Genomic DNA, 18,276 nt, shown 5'->3' on the forward strand with positions numbered 1-18,276 from the left:
CCGCCCCCGTCCATCGGGTCTTACTCTTGCATGTCTCCTACTCCGGGACCGGGTCCACGACCAGGACCGGATGCATGACCTTTTCCTTAAACCAAAGTCTCCCCACTGCCTTCCTTTTGCTTAGGTGGCGAGCACAGAGCACGGGGTCCCGGGACGCCTTGGACACTGCGGGTGCAGTGCACGTTTACGCCCGTAGGGGGCGAGCGTGGCCCGGGAACTCCCGCGGAAGGGCTGGGACTGGGCGGGGCCTCTAGGGCGGGTCGGCTCAGTGCGCAGGCGCCGGTCCAGACGCCTCGCGCGGCCAGGGGCAGGCGGCGGCAGAGTAGTCCCGGCCGCGGCTCCAGTAGCAGCGAGTTCGAGCCCCGCTCCCGCTCCGCGTTGGTTCTAGTTCCCCGGGCCCTTGGGCCTCCGTACGCCAGTCCCCGCCAGTAGCTGCGCGTTGCGCACTCTCCGCCGCCAGGATGCCGGTAACTGAGAAGGACCTGGCGGAGGACGCGCCGTGGAAGAAAATCCAGCAGAACACCTTCACGCGTTGGTGCAACGAGCACCTCAAGTGCGTGAACAAACGCATTGGGAACCTGCAGACCGATCTGAGCGATGGATTGCGGCTCATCGCGCTGCTCGAGGTGCTCAGCCAGAAGCGCATGTACCGCAAGTACCACCAGCGGCCCACCTTCCGCCAGATGCAGCTGGAGAATGTGTCCGTGGCGCTCGAGTTTCTGGACCGTGAGAGCATCAAGCTCGTGTCCATCGGTGAGTGCCCTGGCTCGGCCAGGCGCCGCGGTGTACCCTCGGGTCTCCGACCGTGGGCCGGGGGTGGGGTGGGGTGGGGAGCAAGGCTAGGGTCCCCTGCCGAGCACCCCTACCGCGCCCAGGAGCTGCGGGCGGGGTGTGGGCGCTGAGGCGGGGGGCGTTGTCCTCCAGGGCATGGGGATGCCGAGGACCTAGGCCCTCTTCCCGTGCTTTTCTCTGGGCTAGGATTTCGTATGATAGCTCCCCGCCCTGCCCCTCGCCATGCATTCCTGGGGGGCTGTGGGTCCTGGGCTTGGGTTGGGGCTGTACGGGGTGTGGTGGGGCTGTAGCATTTCGCCGCACCCGGGGCGTCCCTGCGGGGAGCTGGAAACCTCTGATCTGCGGTCCGTAGAAGTGGGGTTCCTGGTCAGATGCTCCTCGAAGCGCTCGCCCCGTTGCGCCCAGGGCGATGCGCCCAGCGGCTGACCAACGGGCGTTGGCTCTGATGCCCCGAGGAAGACCTGGGGAGGGACAGGTCTCCGAGCTTGGGGCCTCGTCGCCCAGGTGGGGCGTCTCCGATTCGGGTGTGGGCCCAGAGGTGGGAAGGGGAGCCGCGGGGGTGTGTCCTCCTCTCTCCCTCTGCTCCCAGCTCAGCTCTGGCCGGGTACCTCGGGGTGAGCCAGCTCTGAAGCAGAAGTGATAACTCAGGGGCAGTGGTGGTATAGTAACTACTGTTTTGTAGGGAGCCTAAACTAGTGGGTGCTGTGTGCTAACAGCCTTCCAGGTTCTGTCCTTACACATCCTGTGAGTTGGGGTGTCCTTAGATCTCTCTTATAGGCAAGGGGGTCCAGAGGGTTAATGGAGGTGCCCAAGGTCATGGAAGTAGGAAGGGTCTAGCTGAGAATTGAAGGAAGTGGGTACAATGAATGGAGACTTTGCCTTCCTCTCCTTGCCTTCCCCACACCAGGGTCTTCCTGTGAGGAGCGGGGGAGTTGGTGTCGGCTTCCTCTCCCCAGACCTGGGAGAGCATGAGGGTCAGGTCTCCACTGTGACCTGGGCTAATTGAAAGCTTCCAGGAAGGTCACAAGGCTACTGAGGGTATGGGCTGTGACTGTAGGGGCTAGAGGTGTACAGTGTGGGTGGGTGGGTGTGTGCACTTGTATGTGTGCAGAGTGTGTATGGATACACAGCATATGTGTAGAACATGTGTGTACACGACATGGGTGTGTAGAGAAAGTGTGTGCACCTACACTGTGTGTGTGTGTGTGTGTGTGTGTGTGTGTGTGTGTTGGGTCTGTGCTGCCAGGGGAGCGTCTTGCTGGAGTAGCTGAGCAGGCCTAGGACTGGGGTCCCTTCCTGAGAACACCAGACCTTATGGTGACTTCTGTGCTAGGAAGGAAGGGCGGTGGGTGTGGCTGCTGGGACTTTCTCCAGAGTAAAAGGGGTTCCCTCTAGGCTGAGTCTCCTCTGTCCTTTCCCTCCCCCACACCTGTCCTGGCAGGTAGGGCTGCTTCCTGTTTCCTGGGCCCAGGCAGCTGTCACCACCCAGTCAGCGCCCCATGGGTGGGGGTGGTGGCGGCAGAGGGTGTGTGTGGCTTCTCTGCAGAGCTGTGTGATATGCTTGCCTGTACAGTGGTAGGGGCCATCTCCTACCACTGGGAAAGGAGCACCCTAGAATCATCCTGGGATTTTTCCCTTTTCAGAAACCATTTTTGCTACTGAGGGATCTGAAGGCCTGGCTGAGCTCAACAGGGCTCACTTCGTCTTTGTTTTAAAAATGTGCATTTATTTAATTAAGTGAACAAAGAAACTTAAAGTAAACCGGGAGTATCCAAACATGACATGAAATCTCCTTAAAAAACAAACCAAAGAATGAAACCACAGCCTCAAAATCCTGGACTGCCTGATTTACCAACTGTTTACAGAGGCTGCAGCTGCTCGCAGCGTGGTTTGTCGTCTGTGCCCTGAGCTTGGGGGTCTCATTCTAGACTTTGTCTGGTCCCGTTTTCCTACTCAACCCCCATGATTGTCATTCCTGAACTCCCCCAGGACATAGTATCTTCCATTGTCCTGACATTCCAGGGCTAGCCTCCCCTTCTCTGGTTGCAGGCCCGTGGGCTGTTGGCAGCTTCTTGCTGTGGACCGCTTCCCACCACAGGCAGTGTTGTTTTATTTTATTTTCTCCTTTTCACTGATTTCTTGGATGATATTCCCCCAGGTGGCATTCCGGGGTCAAAGAGTGTGGCCACAGTTATGACTCCTGTCATTGGCTGCCTTGTTGCTCTTTGGAAGGATCTCACCGTAAACAGGTTTTCCAGCCTCTAGAGCCTAGAGGGAGACTTGCCAAGGGCCAGAACTCCCGTGGGGGTGAGGCCTGAGGCCTCTTCCCCCTGCGCCTGGGGGTGTTCTGAGGACCGGCCCTACTGCCCTTGAGATAACGAGTCACATCCAGCTCAGACTTCAGTTCAAGTACCACGGCTTATGCTGTATTGCATTGTGCTGAGGAAGACACGGGTTGCAGTTCGTTGTTGAATGTGTTCTGTTCATCATCCCATTGATCGCCACCTTGAGTCCTCAGATTCGGTTTCCTTGTCTGCATAGCGATCTGCCTTAGCAAATCATGGGGAGGGTAAAGGGTTTGCCCTAGTTTGCCCAGGTGCCTAGAACATGGTTGCTGTTATTCTGTGGTGGTTGTTAGTGTTACTGATGTCCATTTTAGGTGAGGAAACAGGAGTGAAGTAACTTGCAGAGGTCATCCAGTTTGTAAGTGGTGACTGGAGACGGGGCCTGTCCCTTTGTGAAATTGACCCTTAACTGACCCGCTGTTCAGTGTTCTGAGTACAACACAGCCCCTCTCCCCTAACCAGAGAGCCCCTTTTAACACCAGTTTTGCAAGTCTGGGATGTTGGGGTGGGGCAGCTAGATGCCCACACTTTGAGCCTCTGGTCTTGAGCAAAGCAGGGATCTCAAGACTTTGGGTAAGTAGCAGGATGAGGGTCCCTTGAGGTGAGTGTCACATCAGGACCTGAGCAGAATCACTTTGCATCTTCATAGTGAACTTGTGGAGGGGGTGGCTGCCGTGTGTTCACTGAACTGATTTCTTGGGGGGAGAGTGTGGGATGTGGTATTCCTATTACTTAATGGATGGTGTTTTACTCCATAATCTGGGAAGGTATCTTTGAATGGGTACAGGGTTTTGTGGACTTTGCTAGCTTCCAACCATGTACATTGCTGGAATCTTAGGAGTTGTGGACAGGCGCCCAGCTCAGAGACAGGAGATGATCAGAAGCTGCCAGAGGACTTGGGCTTTTCTGCCTAGAATTCACTGGAAGACAGTTCTGGCTGTGGATTCCTCTTTGTGAGTTGTTGTAAGGTGGGCCTATTCTAGGCTGTATCCAAGAGCTGCAGAGTTTGTTCAGTTTCTTGTTCTGTCTCGGGCAGTTCATAGTGAGGCCTCGGTACTTTTAATCCTAGTTGCCTGCCAGGAGCTGGCAGTTTTATTTACTTGTTTTTACAAAAACCTTTTTGACACTGGGCAGCTCGGCCAACTTGGAGACAAAGGGGTCTCCTAGCCCAAGAATGACAATCAATTCTGCCTAGAAGTTTGGGTGGTATGGTTTGGTTTGATCCTTTAGAAAAAGGAATTCTTTCCTTTTCGGAGGATGCGGTCTGACCCTAATGTTTACTTAAGGTGCCTGTGCCAGGCCAGTGCCTCAGAGCAGGCGGGTGTGTGTTCCCAAGACCTTGGGTCACTGGGCAGGGTTTCCAGGGTGGTGGGTCACCACGGCACTCAGCCCCTTTTCCTTCCTGTTGTCCCGCCCCCACCAAAATAACATACAAATACAGTAATCCTAAATCCTGTTCTTTCTTGAACTACCTAGCAAATTCCAGTGTGTCTAGGTAGCAGAGAATGTTTTAAAGTAGCAAAGTTGCGTGCTGGTCAGAATTAACAAGGTCTGGACCATTCGCAACAAAGTAACAGAAAGAGAGGAAGCTCTTATAGTAGTTCAGAGCAAAGATTCTTGGTTCAAATTCCACTTGGCACTAAGTAGCCATTAAGAAACTTCTGCGCCTTGGTTTCCTTATCACTAAAATGGAGGTGATAACTACCTCTTTTCATAGGTTGTTAATAAAAAGCAAACAAGTTAATATTCTTAAAAATGTTTGGAAAAGTTTATGGCACATAAGTGAGTGCTATGTGATTGTTCACTAAATACAGTACTATCCACCAGTATTCTCAAAAGTCACTGCTGGAGGGTTTGCTCACTGAAACGATGTTTAAAATCAGTGCCGCACTGGGGAGACCAGCGTGGTTGGCTCGTGTTGCTGCTGCTTTGCTGTAATAGGGCTGTGGACTGGCCTCCTTGGAAGGGGAGGACCCCTGGTTAGGTTACGGCTGCCTCCGGGGCCCATTCATGCCGGCTTTGTTTCTGAGACCTGGACCGGAGCACCGGGTGGCTGGTCATTCCAGCCTTCCACCCTGTTCAGGAATCTCTGGGCCAAATCACTTCCAGATGGCAGTTGGGCTCTGCGGCGGCTGAGCCCTCATGCCAGTCAGCAGCTGCCTTCATTCTTGGAGAGTCTGTGCTCAAGGAGGGCTTTGATTTGGAACCAAATTTTGGTCTCCTGGGCCCTTCCCCTCCCCTCTTTGCCCGGATCCTGGGTTCTGTGTGGTGAGGTGGGTGCACAGGGTAGTTGAGGACGGCTGCCCTGCTCATTGGGCAGTAGAAGCCCAGGCTCAGAGCCTTGAGTCGTGCTGGCCGTGGCTTCGTGGCCAGGGTACCACGTCACCCTGCTTTCTCTATAAATGGCCTTCTGGTCAGCACATACTCGGTTAAACTAGGTCCAGGTGGATGGTTGAGGATATGGGCTTGAAGCTAGGCGGCCAGCACGCTAAGTCCCACTCTCTCCCTAACAGCTGTGCAGCTCTGGCCTACTGTCTTCACCTTTGTGAGCCTCAGTGTCCCCCATCTGTAAAATGCAGAATAATAGTTCCTGTCTTAGTTGCTGAGGCCAGTGTATGTTCATAGCACAATGCTGGCATAATCATCATTATTATTATCAATGTGCTTCTGAACCCAGGTCTGGGACTTTGTCTTGTTTTCCATCTGCTCTCTGGCATGTACTACCGCTGTCATCTGGTGTGTTAGGTAGTCATCCCCCAACCCCCAGCCAAGTTTGGAACCTCTGTCAAAGATGTCCCCTAAGATCTTTCTTTCCTTTCCTCATTCCAGTGAATCTAGGAGAGACCAGCTGTGAGCCAGGCCCGGTGCTAGGGCCACAGCAATAATGAGAGTCAGGCCCTGAGCTTGCCTCACACACTGCTTGGTGCAGAGGAGAGAGTAACCTGGGAGTGTGCTTCTCAAACCTTCAAGCACACACAGATCTCCTGGCGACGTTGTTAAAAATGTTAGTGTGGTTTTGAGGAATACTAAGCAGCCATCAAAAGAAATGAAATCTTGCCATTTGCGACGACGTGGATGGAACTAGAGGGTGTCATGCTTAGCGAAATAAGTCAAGCAGAGAAAGACAACTACCATATGATCTCCCTGATATGAGGAAGTGGAGATGCAACATGGGGGGTTAAGGGGGTAGGAGAAGAATAAATGAAACAAGATGGAATTGGGAGGGAGACAAACCACAAGTGACTCTTAATCTTACAAAACAAACTGAGGGTTGCTGGGGGGAGGGGGGTTGGGAGAAGGGGGTGGGATTATGGACATTGGGGAGGGTATTGCTATGGTGAGTGCTGTGAAGTGTGTAAACCTGGTGATTCACAGACCTGTACCCCTGGGGATAAAAATACATTATATGTTTATAAAAAAATAAAAAATTAATAAAAAAATTTTTAAATGAAAAAAAAAAAATGTTATTGTGACAGAGCAGGTCAGGTGTGAAGGCTGAAATTCTTTTACTTCAGCCCGCTCCCAGTAGCTACTGTCTGCTGCCTGCCATGCTGTGGGTTTGAGGATCAAGATGGCAGGCTTTCTGGGTAGAGGCTTTCGTGGGGAGGAGTGCCTTCCCTGAGGCTGGGATGGGTAGTCTGGAGGACTCCCTGGAGGGAGGGACTGTTAAGCTGGGGCCTAAAGCCTGAGTAGAATTAGGCAGGTGAGGCACAGCAGAAGGCTTTGTCAGCTGGAGGTCAGAGGAGTGGGGTGGACACAGAGGTAGGCAGGGGCTGTCTCACAAAGGGTCTTCCTTTTTTTTTTTAAAGATTTTATTTATTTATTTATTTATTTATTTATTTATTTGACAGACAGAGATCACAAATAGGCAGAGAGGCAAGGCAGAGAGAGAGGAGGAAGCAGGCTCCCTGCAGAGCAGAGAGCCAGATGTGGGGCTCAATCCCAGGACCCTGGGATCATGACCTGAGCCGAAGGCAGAGGCTTTAACCCACTGAGCCACCCAGGTGCCCCTCAAAGGGTCTTCTGAGGCTGGAGGCTGCCATCCAGGCATACCCCACTTGGTGTGGGGTTGGTGAACCCAGCTGAAATAGATCATCTACTCTGGGGCTTGCTTGCTTGCTTTCTTTTTAAGATTTTATTCATTTATTTAACAGAGATCACAAGTAGGCAGAGAGGCAGGCAGAGAGAGAGGAGGAAGCAGGCTCCCTGCAGAGCAGAGAGCCTGATGCGGGGCTCGATCCCAGGACCCTGGGATCATGACCTGAGCCGAAGCAGAGGCTTTAGCCCACTGAGCCACCCAGGTGCCCCACTCTGGGGCTTCCTTGACTGTGACTGCAGTCATTCCTATCAGTCAAACAATTTTAACATGTCACTCTTTCATACATGCAAATTCACAAGCTATATACATATCTTACTGTCAGCCTGTATATTAAATATTAGTAAATCTTAGTTTTCCTGTGTTCTAATGGATATTCTTGTGTGCCCTTGTGGAGGGCCGCCCATTGGGAGGCCCCCGAGGACCTTTTCCTGCATTTCATCTCTCCTACCCCCTTCCTGTTGCTATTCTGCATTTAGTTTTGATCTTTAGTTGTCCTCAGTGAAGGAGGTAGATCTCTAATTCTGTCCACTTCCCCCAAGTTGAACCAAACGAATAAACGCAATGGAATGAGCCGTTTCAGTCTAAATGCGTGCTATTTCCTGCTCTTACAATGATGAAAATTGCCTTTCATGACAGTCTACGAGAAGGCACCTTACATTACTGGTGTAAATCTAGTTATCCATTAAACATGCTCAATAATCACCAGATTGGCTCAGGTTACTGTGTAATGAACAACAGCACTTTCCCTCTGCCGGGGCTTGGAAAGTGGCCTTGCAGCTTTTAAGTGCCTTGCTTGCTTTTCTTGGGAAATTGAGTCCCTGTTCTAGGGAGAGAGTTTTTTGGGAAAGATTAGAAAACCAAATGGCTCTTTATACCAAAATGATAAAGCAGTACCTGAGAGAAGTTATACACAGTATGAAGGATGGAACTATTGGTTTTGTTGTTGTTGTTGTTTTACTATTGGGTATTTTATTTTATTATTATTTTTATTTATTTATTTATTTATTTTTAAAGAATTTATTCATTATTTTGACAGACAGATCAGAAGCAGGCAGAGAGAGAGGGAGGAAGCAGGCTCCCTGCTGAGCAGAGAGCCCAATGCGGGGCTCGATCCCAGGACCCTGAGATCATGACCTGAGCCGAAGGCAGAGGCTTAACCCACTGAGCCACCCAGGCGCCCCCACTATTGGGTATTTTAATTATACCTACTTAGTATCATGATTTCTCTTTTTCAAAATCATACTGAGCTATACCTGCAGTGTTGCCTTTCCTCTAAGAGCCTTATAGCACTTGCCTTAAATACAGTCATTTGAAACATTGTAAATGGTTGTTGTAACTCTTCTGCAAACTGTTCAGTTCTAAAAAAAAATTTCCTGGGGCTTGCTTTCTTTCACTCATTGTCTGGTTACAACACACAGCAAAGAACTTTTAACTTCCCTGATCCCCCTTTGACCAGTTGCTGTGCAGTAGAATGTCCTTCGTTAAGATTTTCTTGTACTAGAAGCAAAGAAGCAGTTTGGTTTTTCACTTAGCCGAGACTGGTTTTAGGTCGGAATTATTTTGACAGAGCATCTTACTTCCTCCTTTCCGTCATCATCACAACCTGGCCTGGAGAGATGGCTTGGTAGGGAGAACACTTGTCCTCCTCCTGCATGTTCCTTGGCTTTTGCAAGGATCCATGCTGATGAGACATTGGTGTACTGAATGTTAGATGCGCACACGTATCCTGGAGTGGAATGTCTACCACATTCCTGTGCCTGCTAGCCACTAAGCATGGTCCTGAGTGCCTTACCTTTATTGCTCTCGTCCTCGTCGTGGAGCGCGCAAAGTGGCTTTGTATTCATTGCCATTTTGCAGATGAGAAAATTGAGGCCCAAATCAGCCTCTCTGCACATGCCAGGCACAATGCTTGCCTGCATCAAACTGTTGAGTATTTTCTTTTTTTAATCTCCAAGTTTGGTTTCACCCTTAAAAGTAAAATAGATACACTGTAGTGAGAGATTTCCTGCAGCTTTAGTTCTGCTCATTTCTGTGTTGCGAGCAGCTTGACTCACTTGACCTTGACGAATGTGCAATTGAAACGTTCTTCTAGAAAACAAAATTTTGGGGGGCCCATTTGCCTCGCCTTGCCCAGCATTGTTGAACTTTTTCTTTAACTGGGGCCTCCTCTTCAGTTCTGGAGGAACTCTAGTTCTTCCCCTGCCTTTATTTGGTTATTTGGGGCAGGGTTCGGACAGTGGGGAGCAGCTGAAGGCTGCTTTGGGCGGCCAGGCAGGGCTTTGTTGGTGGGGCCTAGAAGCCACGGGTGAGGAGGAGGTGCCCTCGTAGCAGCTGGGGGGCTCGCTGTGCCCACCCCATGGGGTGGAGACATAGCTGTGCCGGGAGATCCTCTGTCACATTCCCTGTTGGGTTGCTCTCAGAAAGGACCCCAAGCCCCATCCTCTCCTTCTCCTACCTTTAAAGATTAACAGGCGGTAGGGCATGTGGGATTGTGTTTGCTGCTGACCAGAGCCTCTCTCTCCTGGCAGGAGTGTTGGCCTTCATCAGTCTGGCTGCTCTGGCACAAGTAGCTGCCCACTCCCCACTCCAAGCCAGCAGCCCCCGCTCTTCCTGGGGAGCCTTGTGAAGGGCCCCTAGCAGGGGCACGTAGCTCTGGCGAGCTGCTCTTAGGAGCTGAACTTGGTGTCCCCAAGGGCATCTCCTGCAGCACTCCAGAGAGAGGAAGCTGCTCTGGGGGTGGGGTGGGGGGGCACTCAGGGCTCAGCCTCCCCAGAAACCGCTGGGCTGGTTAGTTGCAAGGTCTGGGCGTTTACACAACACCCCTGCTCTCCCTCTCTGAAGGCCCTTTATGCTAGCGTGAATTCCTTTTCTCACGGAGATCTGAAAGCTCTTTTGACTAAATGGGTCACCTTTCTGGGTATTTTCATAAGGCTGGTCAGCTTCTGCCATGCCAGACGACTTCCCTGGAATTTCCGTTTAGATATAGTGAGAACACAGTGTGGAATTTGGGCTTTTGAGCTATAGGGAAATGGGTGGGGATTTGTGGCTGGCATATGTAAATTTGTTGCGGCCCATAAATTCAGATTTTAAGATGAAAAAAAAGCAAGCAGCAGTCAGCTTTCCATCTACAAACAAGAATGGTGTTACTCTCCGCCCATGCTCCTGCTCGCCGGGGAGGCACAGGCAGGCCTCCCGTGGAGGCTAGGGTCTGAAAAGATTCTCGGTGGCTAAAATCAGATTCCTCCATCTCCCCTGCTGCCCCCAAGAAAACAATCAAGTTCTTATCATGCTGGTGCTGTGCTGCTTGTGTAAATCACCCCGATTTCCCTGTACCTCCCTGAAGTGATTTCTCAGATATTCCAGGGAAACAAGGATTATTTGGCCTTCTTCAGTCTGAGGGGAGCATGGCTGGGCCTGGGCTGCTTCCTCGCAAGAACAGAGTGATTTGTTCCCTGGATGGGGGAAAGCAGGCCAGAGGTGGGGAGGGGGGGCTAGGTGCCACCCTCCAGGGGACCACAGGTGCAGCCTCTGTGACTTGGCTGTGTAGTAACTGAGCAGAGTCCTGGGTTCTGTTTATAAGATTCCTTTGGCAGAAGAGGCAGAGGCTGGAAGACCAAGTGTGTGCTCCTGGGGCGCCTGGGGGCCTCTCAGAGGAGCTTGCAGCCTCCAGGGGTCTAGGGGCAGAACCCAGAAAGCGTGCCAAGAGCAGGAGCCATAGGGATCTTGGCCAGCAAGCACCTGCTTGTCATGTTCCTTCTCGGCACTGAAGAAAGAGGCTAGCGGGCGCTTGGGGAATGCCTCTCCTGTGCCCGTGTCCTCTATAGGAAATGATCAGGCTGTCACATTACGCTTCCTGTCGGGCATGCATCTCTCATCACCATAATGACCTCTCCTGTCCCTTCTTCTTGGCACACTTGTTTGACACCATGGGCGGTCACACCTGAGGTGGGAGGGTCACTCGGAGCTCTCCTCCTGCCTTGTGCCGTCTCATGTCATCACTTCCTGAGCTCTGTAGGTCTCTTGACCTGCCTGTTTCTCGCTCTCCCACTGGATCCCCTCTGCTCTAGGGGCAGGTTTGAATCTCTCGTTCATCTCTGGGGCTCGGGGCTTGACACCTAGTAGGAATATAAGAAGTTATTGAATAAATGCACAGCCTCCAACGTAGATGGGTTGAATAATAAGTCTGATGCATTCATTGGTCTGCAATATATTTGCTTTCAAAAATGCAAAATGGGATCATTTGTAGCCCATATCGGAAGAGGAATTTTGTGTAGTGGACCTCTGGGTCTGGGGTCCCAGTAGAACACCCTCATTTGGGGGACAGTGATGCTGATGTAAAGAATTCAGCACTTCATTGTCGTTCTCTGAACATTGGTGATTTGCTTCAACTGTTAGAGAATAAAGCCTTTTCCAAGTGGCCATGTGAGTTGCAGAAAATGAATATAAATGGGATCCACTGAGAGTCACTCTAATCACAGTTTCACTAATAATAGTGAATATATATTGAACACCTACCTGTACCAGAAAATTGTGAAGGATGCTTTTCACTAATAGCTAAGTAAAGCCTAATTGCAACCCTGGGATGTAGTTATTGTTATAATCCTCATTATACAGATGAGGAAACTAAGGCACATTCCAGATCAGCCACTTAGTATTGACCATGAGTCAAACCCTTTCCTCAAAGGAGAGCCATCAGCATGGTCTTCAGAATTCCCTTTAAGTATTTTTTTTTTAATATTAAGAAGTTGCATTTGTAGTTCTTAGAAGAAAAATGCAAGAATGTAGAGGAATACAAAGAAAAAAAATACCACCTGTGGAGAATCTTAACAAATCTTTTTCTACTTTTGGGGAGTTTTGTGTGAACAGCTGCTTTTTGATCAGAATGGGGAAAGGAGATTGCATGGTCTCAGGAGAAAAGAGACTGGACTGGAAATGTTTTGTAAAATCATTTGATCATACTGATTGTTGTAACAAGCTTCATCGTTGAGTTATTGCAGAACCGGGACCAGCATTAAAATTGGTGGTCTTGGTTGAGGCTCATGGTTTGCGAGTCTCCCTTGGTCTTGAAATATGTTATGGTCAACCACAGAGTGGGGGTGTTCCAGCTATTTTCTGTCTCTTAAAAGTTTTTAGGACCAACTTTTATTGGGATTGCCAAGGTCTCTTAATAATAGTTATTATGTTTGGTAACTAGTATGCCCTTGTCTCATGGTGAAGCCCAGCGCGGAAATTCATCTACTTTTTAGTTGCTCGACTCCATTAGCAATTTCAGTGTCTCCAGTATGAGCCTAACAGAGTGTCGTTGGCAGCTTGGTTCACCCTTACCCATCTGGGAGCTTTTAGAAGTCTGAGTATATTATGCAGCCCTAAGGTCTTCATGATATTGGTGTTTCTGAAACATTTCCTCAACAGCCCTCAGGACACCTGGTCCACGGAGTCATCTGTTCTACCCGTGTTCGAAGCAAAGGTGAGGGAAGGAAACCACTTCCAGATGCAAACTGAACTAGGTTCCTGAGTGTGGTCGCGACTGTGGGTCAGTTAGCCCCTGCCGCTGACTGCCTGGGAGACTCAGGGGAAGTTGCTGGACCTCTCTGAGCTTCAGTGTCCCAGGCTTGTCGCAGTGCTCCGACTGTTGGCGTTGTTGAAGAGTAAACGACACAATCTTTACAAAGCACGTGGCAGATAATATGGGCCACCTGAGTGGTGGTCTTTGCCCTCCTTCTCCCCTGTCCCCCTCCTCCTCCTTGACCTGCGGTGGCCCCCTCGGACTGGAGGAAGAAGTGACCTGATTACCTTGGAAGGGGAGAGGTAGGTGGGAATACTCCCAGAAACGGGTCCAGGGTACCTCATACCTAGTGAGCTGCTTTTAGAAGAGGTGACCTGGGGTTTTGAGTAGCCTCCGGCAGGAACCATGGGCTAGAGACACTTCCTGATCTTCCAGCCAAGCTTTCCTTAAGGACAGAAAATGGGTGCCAACTATTCTTGACATCTTCCCTCACTTTCCCTTTTGTCCTGTTTGGCTAATGAATCCGTTGTTTTAACTAGCATTTTTGCCTTTCTTTTTTTTCCTTTCTTTTTTTTTTTTTCTTTAATCCTTGTTTCTTAGATTCACTCCCCGTTTCTTTCCTGGTTTGGCTCTTGTGGAAGTGGCTGTGACACCATCCCAGTGATGCACTTGGGGTGGGTCTGAGCCTTGGCTCTGACCTTCTGAGAGCTGGCTGACCCCAGGAAGCTTTTTCACCTCTAGGAGCCTGTCTTCCATATGCAGAATATGATAATGAAGTGCTCTGTCTTGGGGATGCCTGGGTGGCTTAGTTGGTTAAGCACCTGCCTTTTGGCTCAGGTCATGATGATCGGAAGGTCCTGGGATTGTCCCCCTCTCCTGCTCCCCCTGCCTGTGCTCACTCTCTCTATATCAAATAAGTAAATAAAATCTTTAAAATAAAATAAAATGCTCTGCCTTACTGAGTTCTAAGGTATAAAGAGAATGTGCATCTAAAGCCCTTAGCATCGCTCCTGGTCATGGGCAGTGACTGCTGACAGCTGCTGCCCTCGCGATGCTGGCAGGAACATTATTACTAGAAAGTCCCGCACCTCCCACTTATCCTTTTCAGGGCTCAGCTGAGAAGCACGAAGAGAAAGCAGCCACGCTGGAGATGAGACCATGCTCACTGCCTTGTGTGTTTCCCATCTGGAACAAAGGGGCGTGCACCGACTGCCCTCCTCCAGCCAGGCCTGGCTCTGCCTTGGCCCTGGGCACTGTTTTCTCTCCCTTCTAGTCCTGGCGCTTTGATACCTGGGATCATGGTGGGGCTTGATGCCAAGATTTCTGCTGCCCTGGGTGTGGTCTTAAACCCAGCACAACCCAAACCCATGCCGTGGAGCTAGTGACAATATTTTTACAGTAGTGCTTGGAAACTGGAATCCTGGGGTCACACCCTGTACAAACAGCGTCAGGCTTGCTGGGAGACTGGAGGAGATTGACAGCAGCAGGTTCTGTGGCTCCCAAGTCTAGAAGGATGTGGGAGGTTGTGCAGGGATGGAAGGGGTGGAAAGCATCATTCCCAGTTCTTTTCAGGGGTTCACTGGCCTGAGCCCTGCCAGGCGGAAGGGATCTGTGTGTGTCTCGTGTAACGAACTACCTGGTTCCTTCTGTCGCTCCTTGGGTACGAGGCTGCCCACTGTTTCCCTGGTTGGGCCAGATTTCCAGTGCTGCGTCCCTTTGAGGGGCGTGTCATTTTTAGGTTGTCTCTCTCCGGGGCAGGGAACACCCAACACCTTTCCCAGAGGTAGCATTTATGGGGGTGATGCTTGAGTGATGATGACTAATGCAGATCTTCGCGTTTTAATGATGGGAAGGAATGAGTCAACCTGGGCACTGTTTCCATGTGACAGGGCAAAAATTGAAACACTTGCACAATGGCGTTTGTTCTGCCAGCAGTTGAAGCTGACCATCAGGCGTTATCAGTAGGATCAGCAGGTGTTCACCGCTTTTTGGTCCTGGGAAAGGCCCAGAGCGAGCCGGATTTGGCAAGACCTGGGCCTTTCTCCAGCATCCCTGGGGCCCCGAGGAGAGGCCCTGCCTCCCTCTGTCTCTCAGCCGGTTTCCCTGTCTGTCAAAGGGGAGAACTGGACCAGGTCTGTGTTTCCCAGACTTCAGTCATACGTAAAGGAGTCCCTTGTATTATTCATTTTGCCAGATCCCATGGCTGCCTCTGTTTCATTTTTGCTTAACCCTTTTCCCCGCTGTGGCTGACTCACTTTTAAAACAAATGTGTTTGAAAAGGAGACTTGTGTCACTGTCATAACAGAAAAGCAATGTCACTAGGTAAATCAGGGTAAACCATAGATAAACCCAAAGTGGCGTTATTAAATTCTAGCTAGCGTCGATGCCTGTTCTTAGCGGGAGGCCCACTCTTTTGGTTAAAAAGGAAAATTAGCCAGGGAGCCATAGGTGTTCAGAGAAACTTAGTACCACACTGAGCTTTTCTCCCTGACCTAGCCAGGAGGACTGATAGAGAATTGGAAAGAGAGGAATGTTGTCTCCGTGATGGAGGGAGGCTGATAGAGGGTCACCGATAGCTCCAAGTCTTCACGGCTAGATGCTTTTTTCGATAAATACTTCCAGAGGGTTCTTTGTGTGCCAGGATCCGTGCCAGGAGCTGGGCTAGTGGTCAGGAGGACAGAGGGGACTGGGGCCTTGTCACCTGCCTCAGGGGGCTCACTGAGGGTCTAAGTGTGTGTTGGGGGGGGTGCCACAGGAGTAGGTTAACAAAGTTAATGAAGAGCAGGGCAGGCCACAGAAGTTACAGTAAGAAAATCGTGGAACTGAGCTCTGTCATGCATGTAGTGGTCTTTTACAAATAAGAGTTCAGAAAATGATTTCTAAAAAGAAAATGATTCTTTAAATTTGAATTTTTTTTTTTGAATGGACAATAAACCCACTTCAGTCCAGAATGATTCTAGAGAAACACCCAGGCACCCCAAGAGAATGATCCATCCTAACCCTTTATGAGGTGGTAACCTACCTTAGATCCCTAAAGCTTGATTTGAGTTTTGAGCTCTTTTGGAGTCCCATGTCCATTGTAAATAGCTAAAAACAAGATGTCCTGATAATGCTTTTTACGACATGATTTTTACCCCCTCAGATGAGCATGTCCTGTAGTTTCTGCAAGCAAGATATATCCCATGATTGGACCTTTGAAATGCCTTTGGCTAGTGTCCAGGAATGAATGGTATTTTTTGAGGTAGTAGAGTCGAGGCTGAGTCTGATTTTTCTGTCCATCTGCCAGCCAAGGGCAATACCTGCTTCTCTTGGGTTTCTGGGAGGAGGGAAGTTGTGGTTTAAAATGAGGACTACAGGGCATGTGGGTGGCTCAGTAGGTTAAGCGCCTGCCTTTGGCTTGGGTCCTGACCCTAGGGTCCTGGGATTGAGTCCCACCTCCGGGCTCCCTGCTCAGCGGGGCGTCTGCTTCTCCCTCTCTGCCTTTCCCCATGCACTCTTTCTCTCTCAGATAAATAAATAAATATATAAAATCTTTAAAAAGAAAATGAGGACAGGGGTGTAAGGCAGCTCTGGGGTTGAATCTGGGACTTGCTGTGTGACCTAGGATTGAGTTACAGGAGTTCTCTGGAGCATTAGTGCCCGGTGTTCTCACCTGTAAACTGGGGATAATCATAGTTTCTGCCTGAAAGAGTGGGTGTGAAGATTTAATGAGCTAAATTTTGTCAAGTACTTGCCACATGGGAAGTATTTTGGAAGCGCTAACAGGTAATCCCACACTTCCCTGATTGAAAGGCTCAGGTGTTTACTACTCTGGGCTGGTAGTGAGTGAGATGAAGGGGTATGTCAGGTTTGGGGTTTGGTTAGATCCTGCTGATCGGCATCAGGACATACAGAAGGGATCTGAGGTTTGGGACAAAGGGCACCATGACCCCTACGACACCGTGTGTGGGTTAAATGAGGATGAAATGGACAGCCAGAAGAGCCTTCTGGCAGGTGGGATAATTAGAATCCTTTCAGCTGCAGGAGTGGGACCCCAAACTGGCTCACGTACAAGGAAATTGGTTGGCTCCTGTCAGCAAGCACAGAGTGGGTGATGGGTTTGTGGGTCCCAGCAGCTCTGTCATCAAGGATCCAGGTTCTCTTGGTCTCTGCTCTCTTGGTTTCCATAGTCCTGAGGCTGATTCATTCCCCTGTGGTTTCCTGTAGCAGAGAGTTCCCATGAGGCAGAGATAGAGTTCCTGGCATTTCCTTATGGGCCAAGAACAGCTTTTCCAGAAGCTGTCAACAGACCTCTTCTTATATTTTATTGGCCCAGATTGGACCACATGGTGATTTCTGAACCAGTACCGGGTAAGGGAGATCAATTGCCCTCAGACCGGTGAGGTCTTCTCCAGAGTTGGAGGTGGAGTCTTTTCTCTGGAGGACTGGGGCTGTGGTGGGGGCAGGAGGCTCTAGAATCCTCTCAGGGCCCTTCTAGGAAGGGCAGAGGGGGATGGATGCTGGGGGTACCTGTTGTTCTTTGCCCATCTCTCTACCTCCCCAGCCCGTCTCTTCTGTACCCAGGGGCCATTCACACGTCCTCTTCTGGACCCTGGATCCTTCCCTTCTTTCTTCTGCCATGAGACCTCCTCTAGGCTGAGTCATTCATTGTAGGAATCCTACTGATGTCAACTGTAGATAATCTATATAGACTTTCTTGTTTTTTTTTTTCCTCCTTAGGAGTGATTCATGTTTTTACATAGAAATGGGACAATTGCATAAAAATAATAAAAGAAGAAACTTTGCTTTCAATCTCACTGTCCAGAGAAATCGAAGTAGTTGCTAGCCTCCCTTTCAGTTGTGTCTGCACATGTGTACACAGCACAGTATAAACCGCTCAGGAACCAGACTGCATGAAGTTCGGTATTCCTTCCTATGATGATCCTTTCTCTGCTATCAAGTGTCGCTTAAAAGCTTGACTTCTTGTAACACTCCATCCTAAAGGGCAGAGTCTTTCAAAATAAATTAGGCCAATAAAAATGGAATATACAGAGTAATAATGAGTAAACCGGAACTCTGCTCAGTTTGTGTTCTGAGACTGGGCTGGACCTGAGGACCTACACCCATGTGGAGATGCCTTTTTCTAGGGAGGTGATCCTGGGAAGCAGGAAGGAGGAACAGGGAGTGATACAGGGAAGGAGGAGAAACCAGGACTAGGGTGAGTTATCGAGGTCACTGCTGTGGACAGTTCTGCTGGGGCCTCTTGAGGAGCATACATACAGAATGCCTCAGGACCTGTCTGCCTGGAGAAGGACGGGAAGCTAGAGATCCATGGGCTCCTGCTCCCCATTGAGGGAGGCATTCGTTCTTCAAGCTTCCAGGCTGGATGCTCATGCATGCTGGCTCTGCTGGGGCAAAAAGGAAAAGAAAAGGTGTGTGCGGGGATCTGTAGGTGGTCCCTAGAGAATAGTTTGAGCTGGCACAGAACTGCTGGCTGTTACTGTGGCTGAAATCAGAAGTGGGCCAGGAAAGAGGATGGACATAGGCAAGAGTGG

The 18,276-nt window shown here is 50.1% G+C and overlaps 1 protein-coding gene across 5 annotated transcripts in view; it reads left to right on the top strand.

Moving 5' to 3' along the window:
* The first annotated feature begins 273 nt into the window (after positions 1–273).
* The window catches only part of FLNB (filamin B), a 147,884-nt gene continuing 129,881 nt past the window's right edge, over positions 274–18,276 (top strand). For 3 of the 5 annotated variants that reach the window (XM_032323463.1, XM_032323471.1, XM_032323480.1), the window contains exon 1: positions 275–753. In XM_032323463.1, the coding sequence (XP_032179354.1) occupies positions 462–753 (292 nt within the window). In that variant the 5' untranslated portion in view covers positions 275–461. Of the gene's footprint in view, positions 754–18,276 lie in introns of all 5 variants that reach the window. The other 2 variants (XM_032323456.1, XM_032323489.1) reach the window with 1 other exon arrangement.

This window comes from Mustela erminea, chromosome 1 (genome assembly GCF_009829155.1).
Source record: "Mustela erminea isolate mMusErm1 chromosome 1, mMusErm1.Pri, whole genome shotgun sequence".
NCBI classification, from domain to species: domain Eukaryota; kingdom Metazoa; phylum Chordata; class Mammalia; order Carnivora; family Mustelidae; genus Mustela; species Mustela erminea.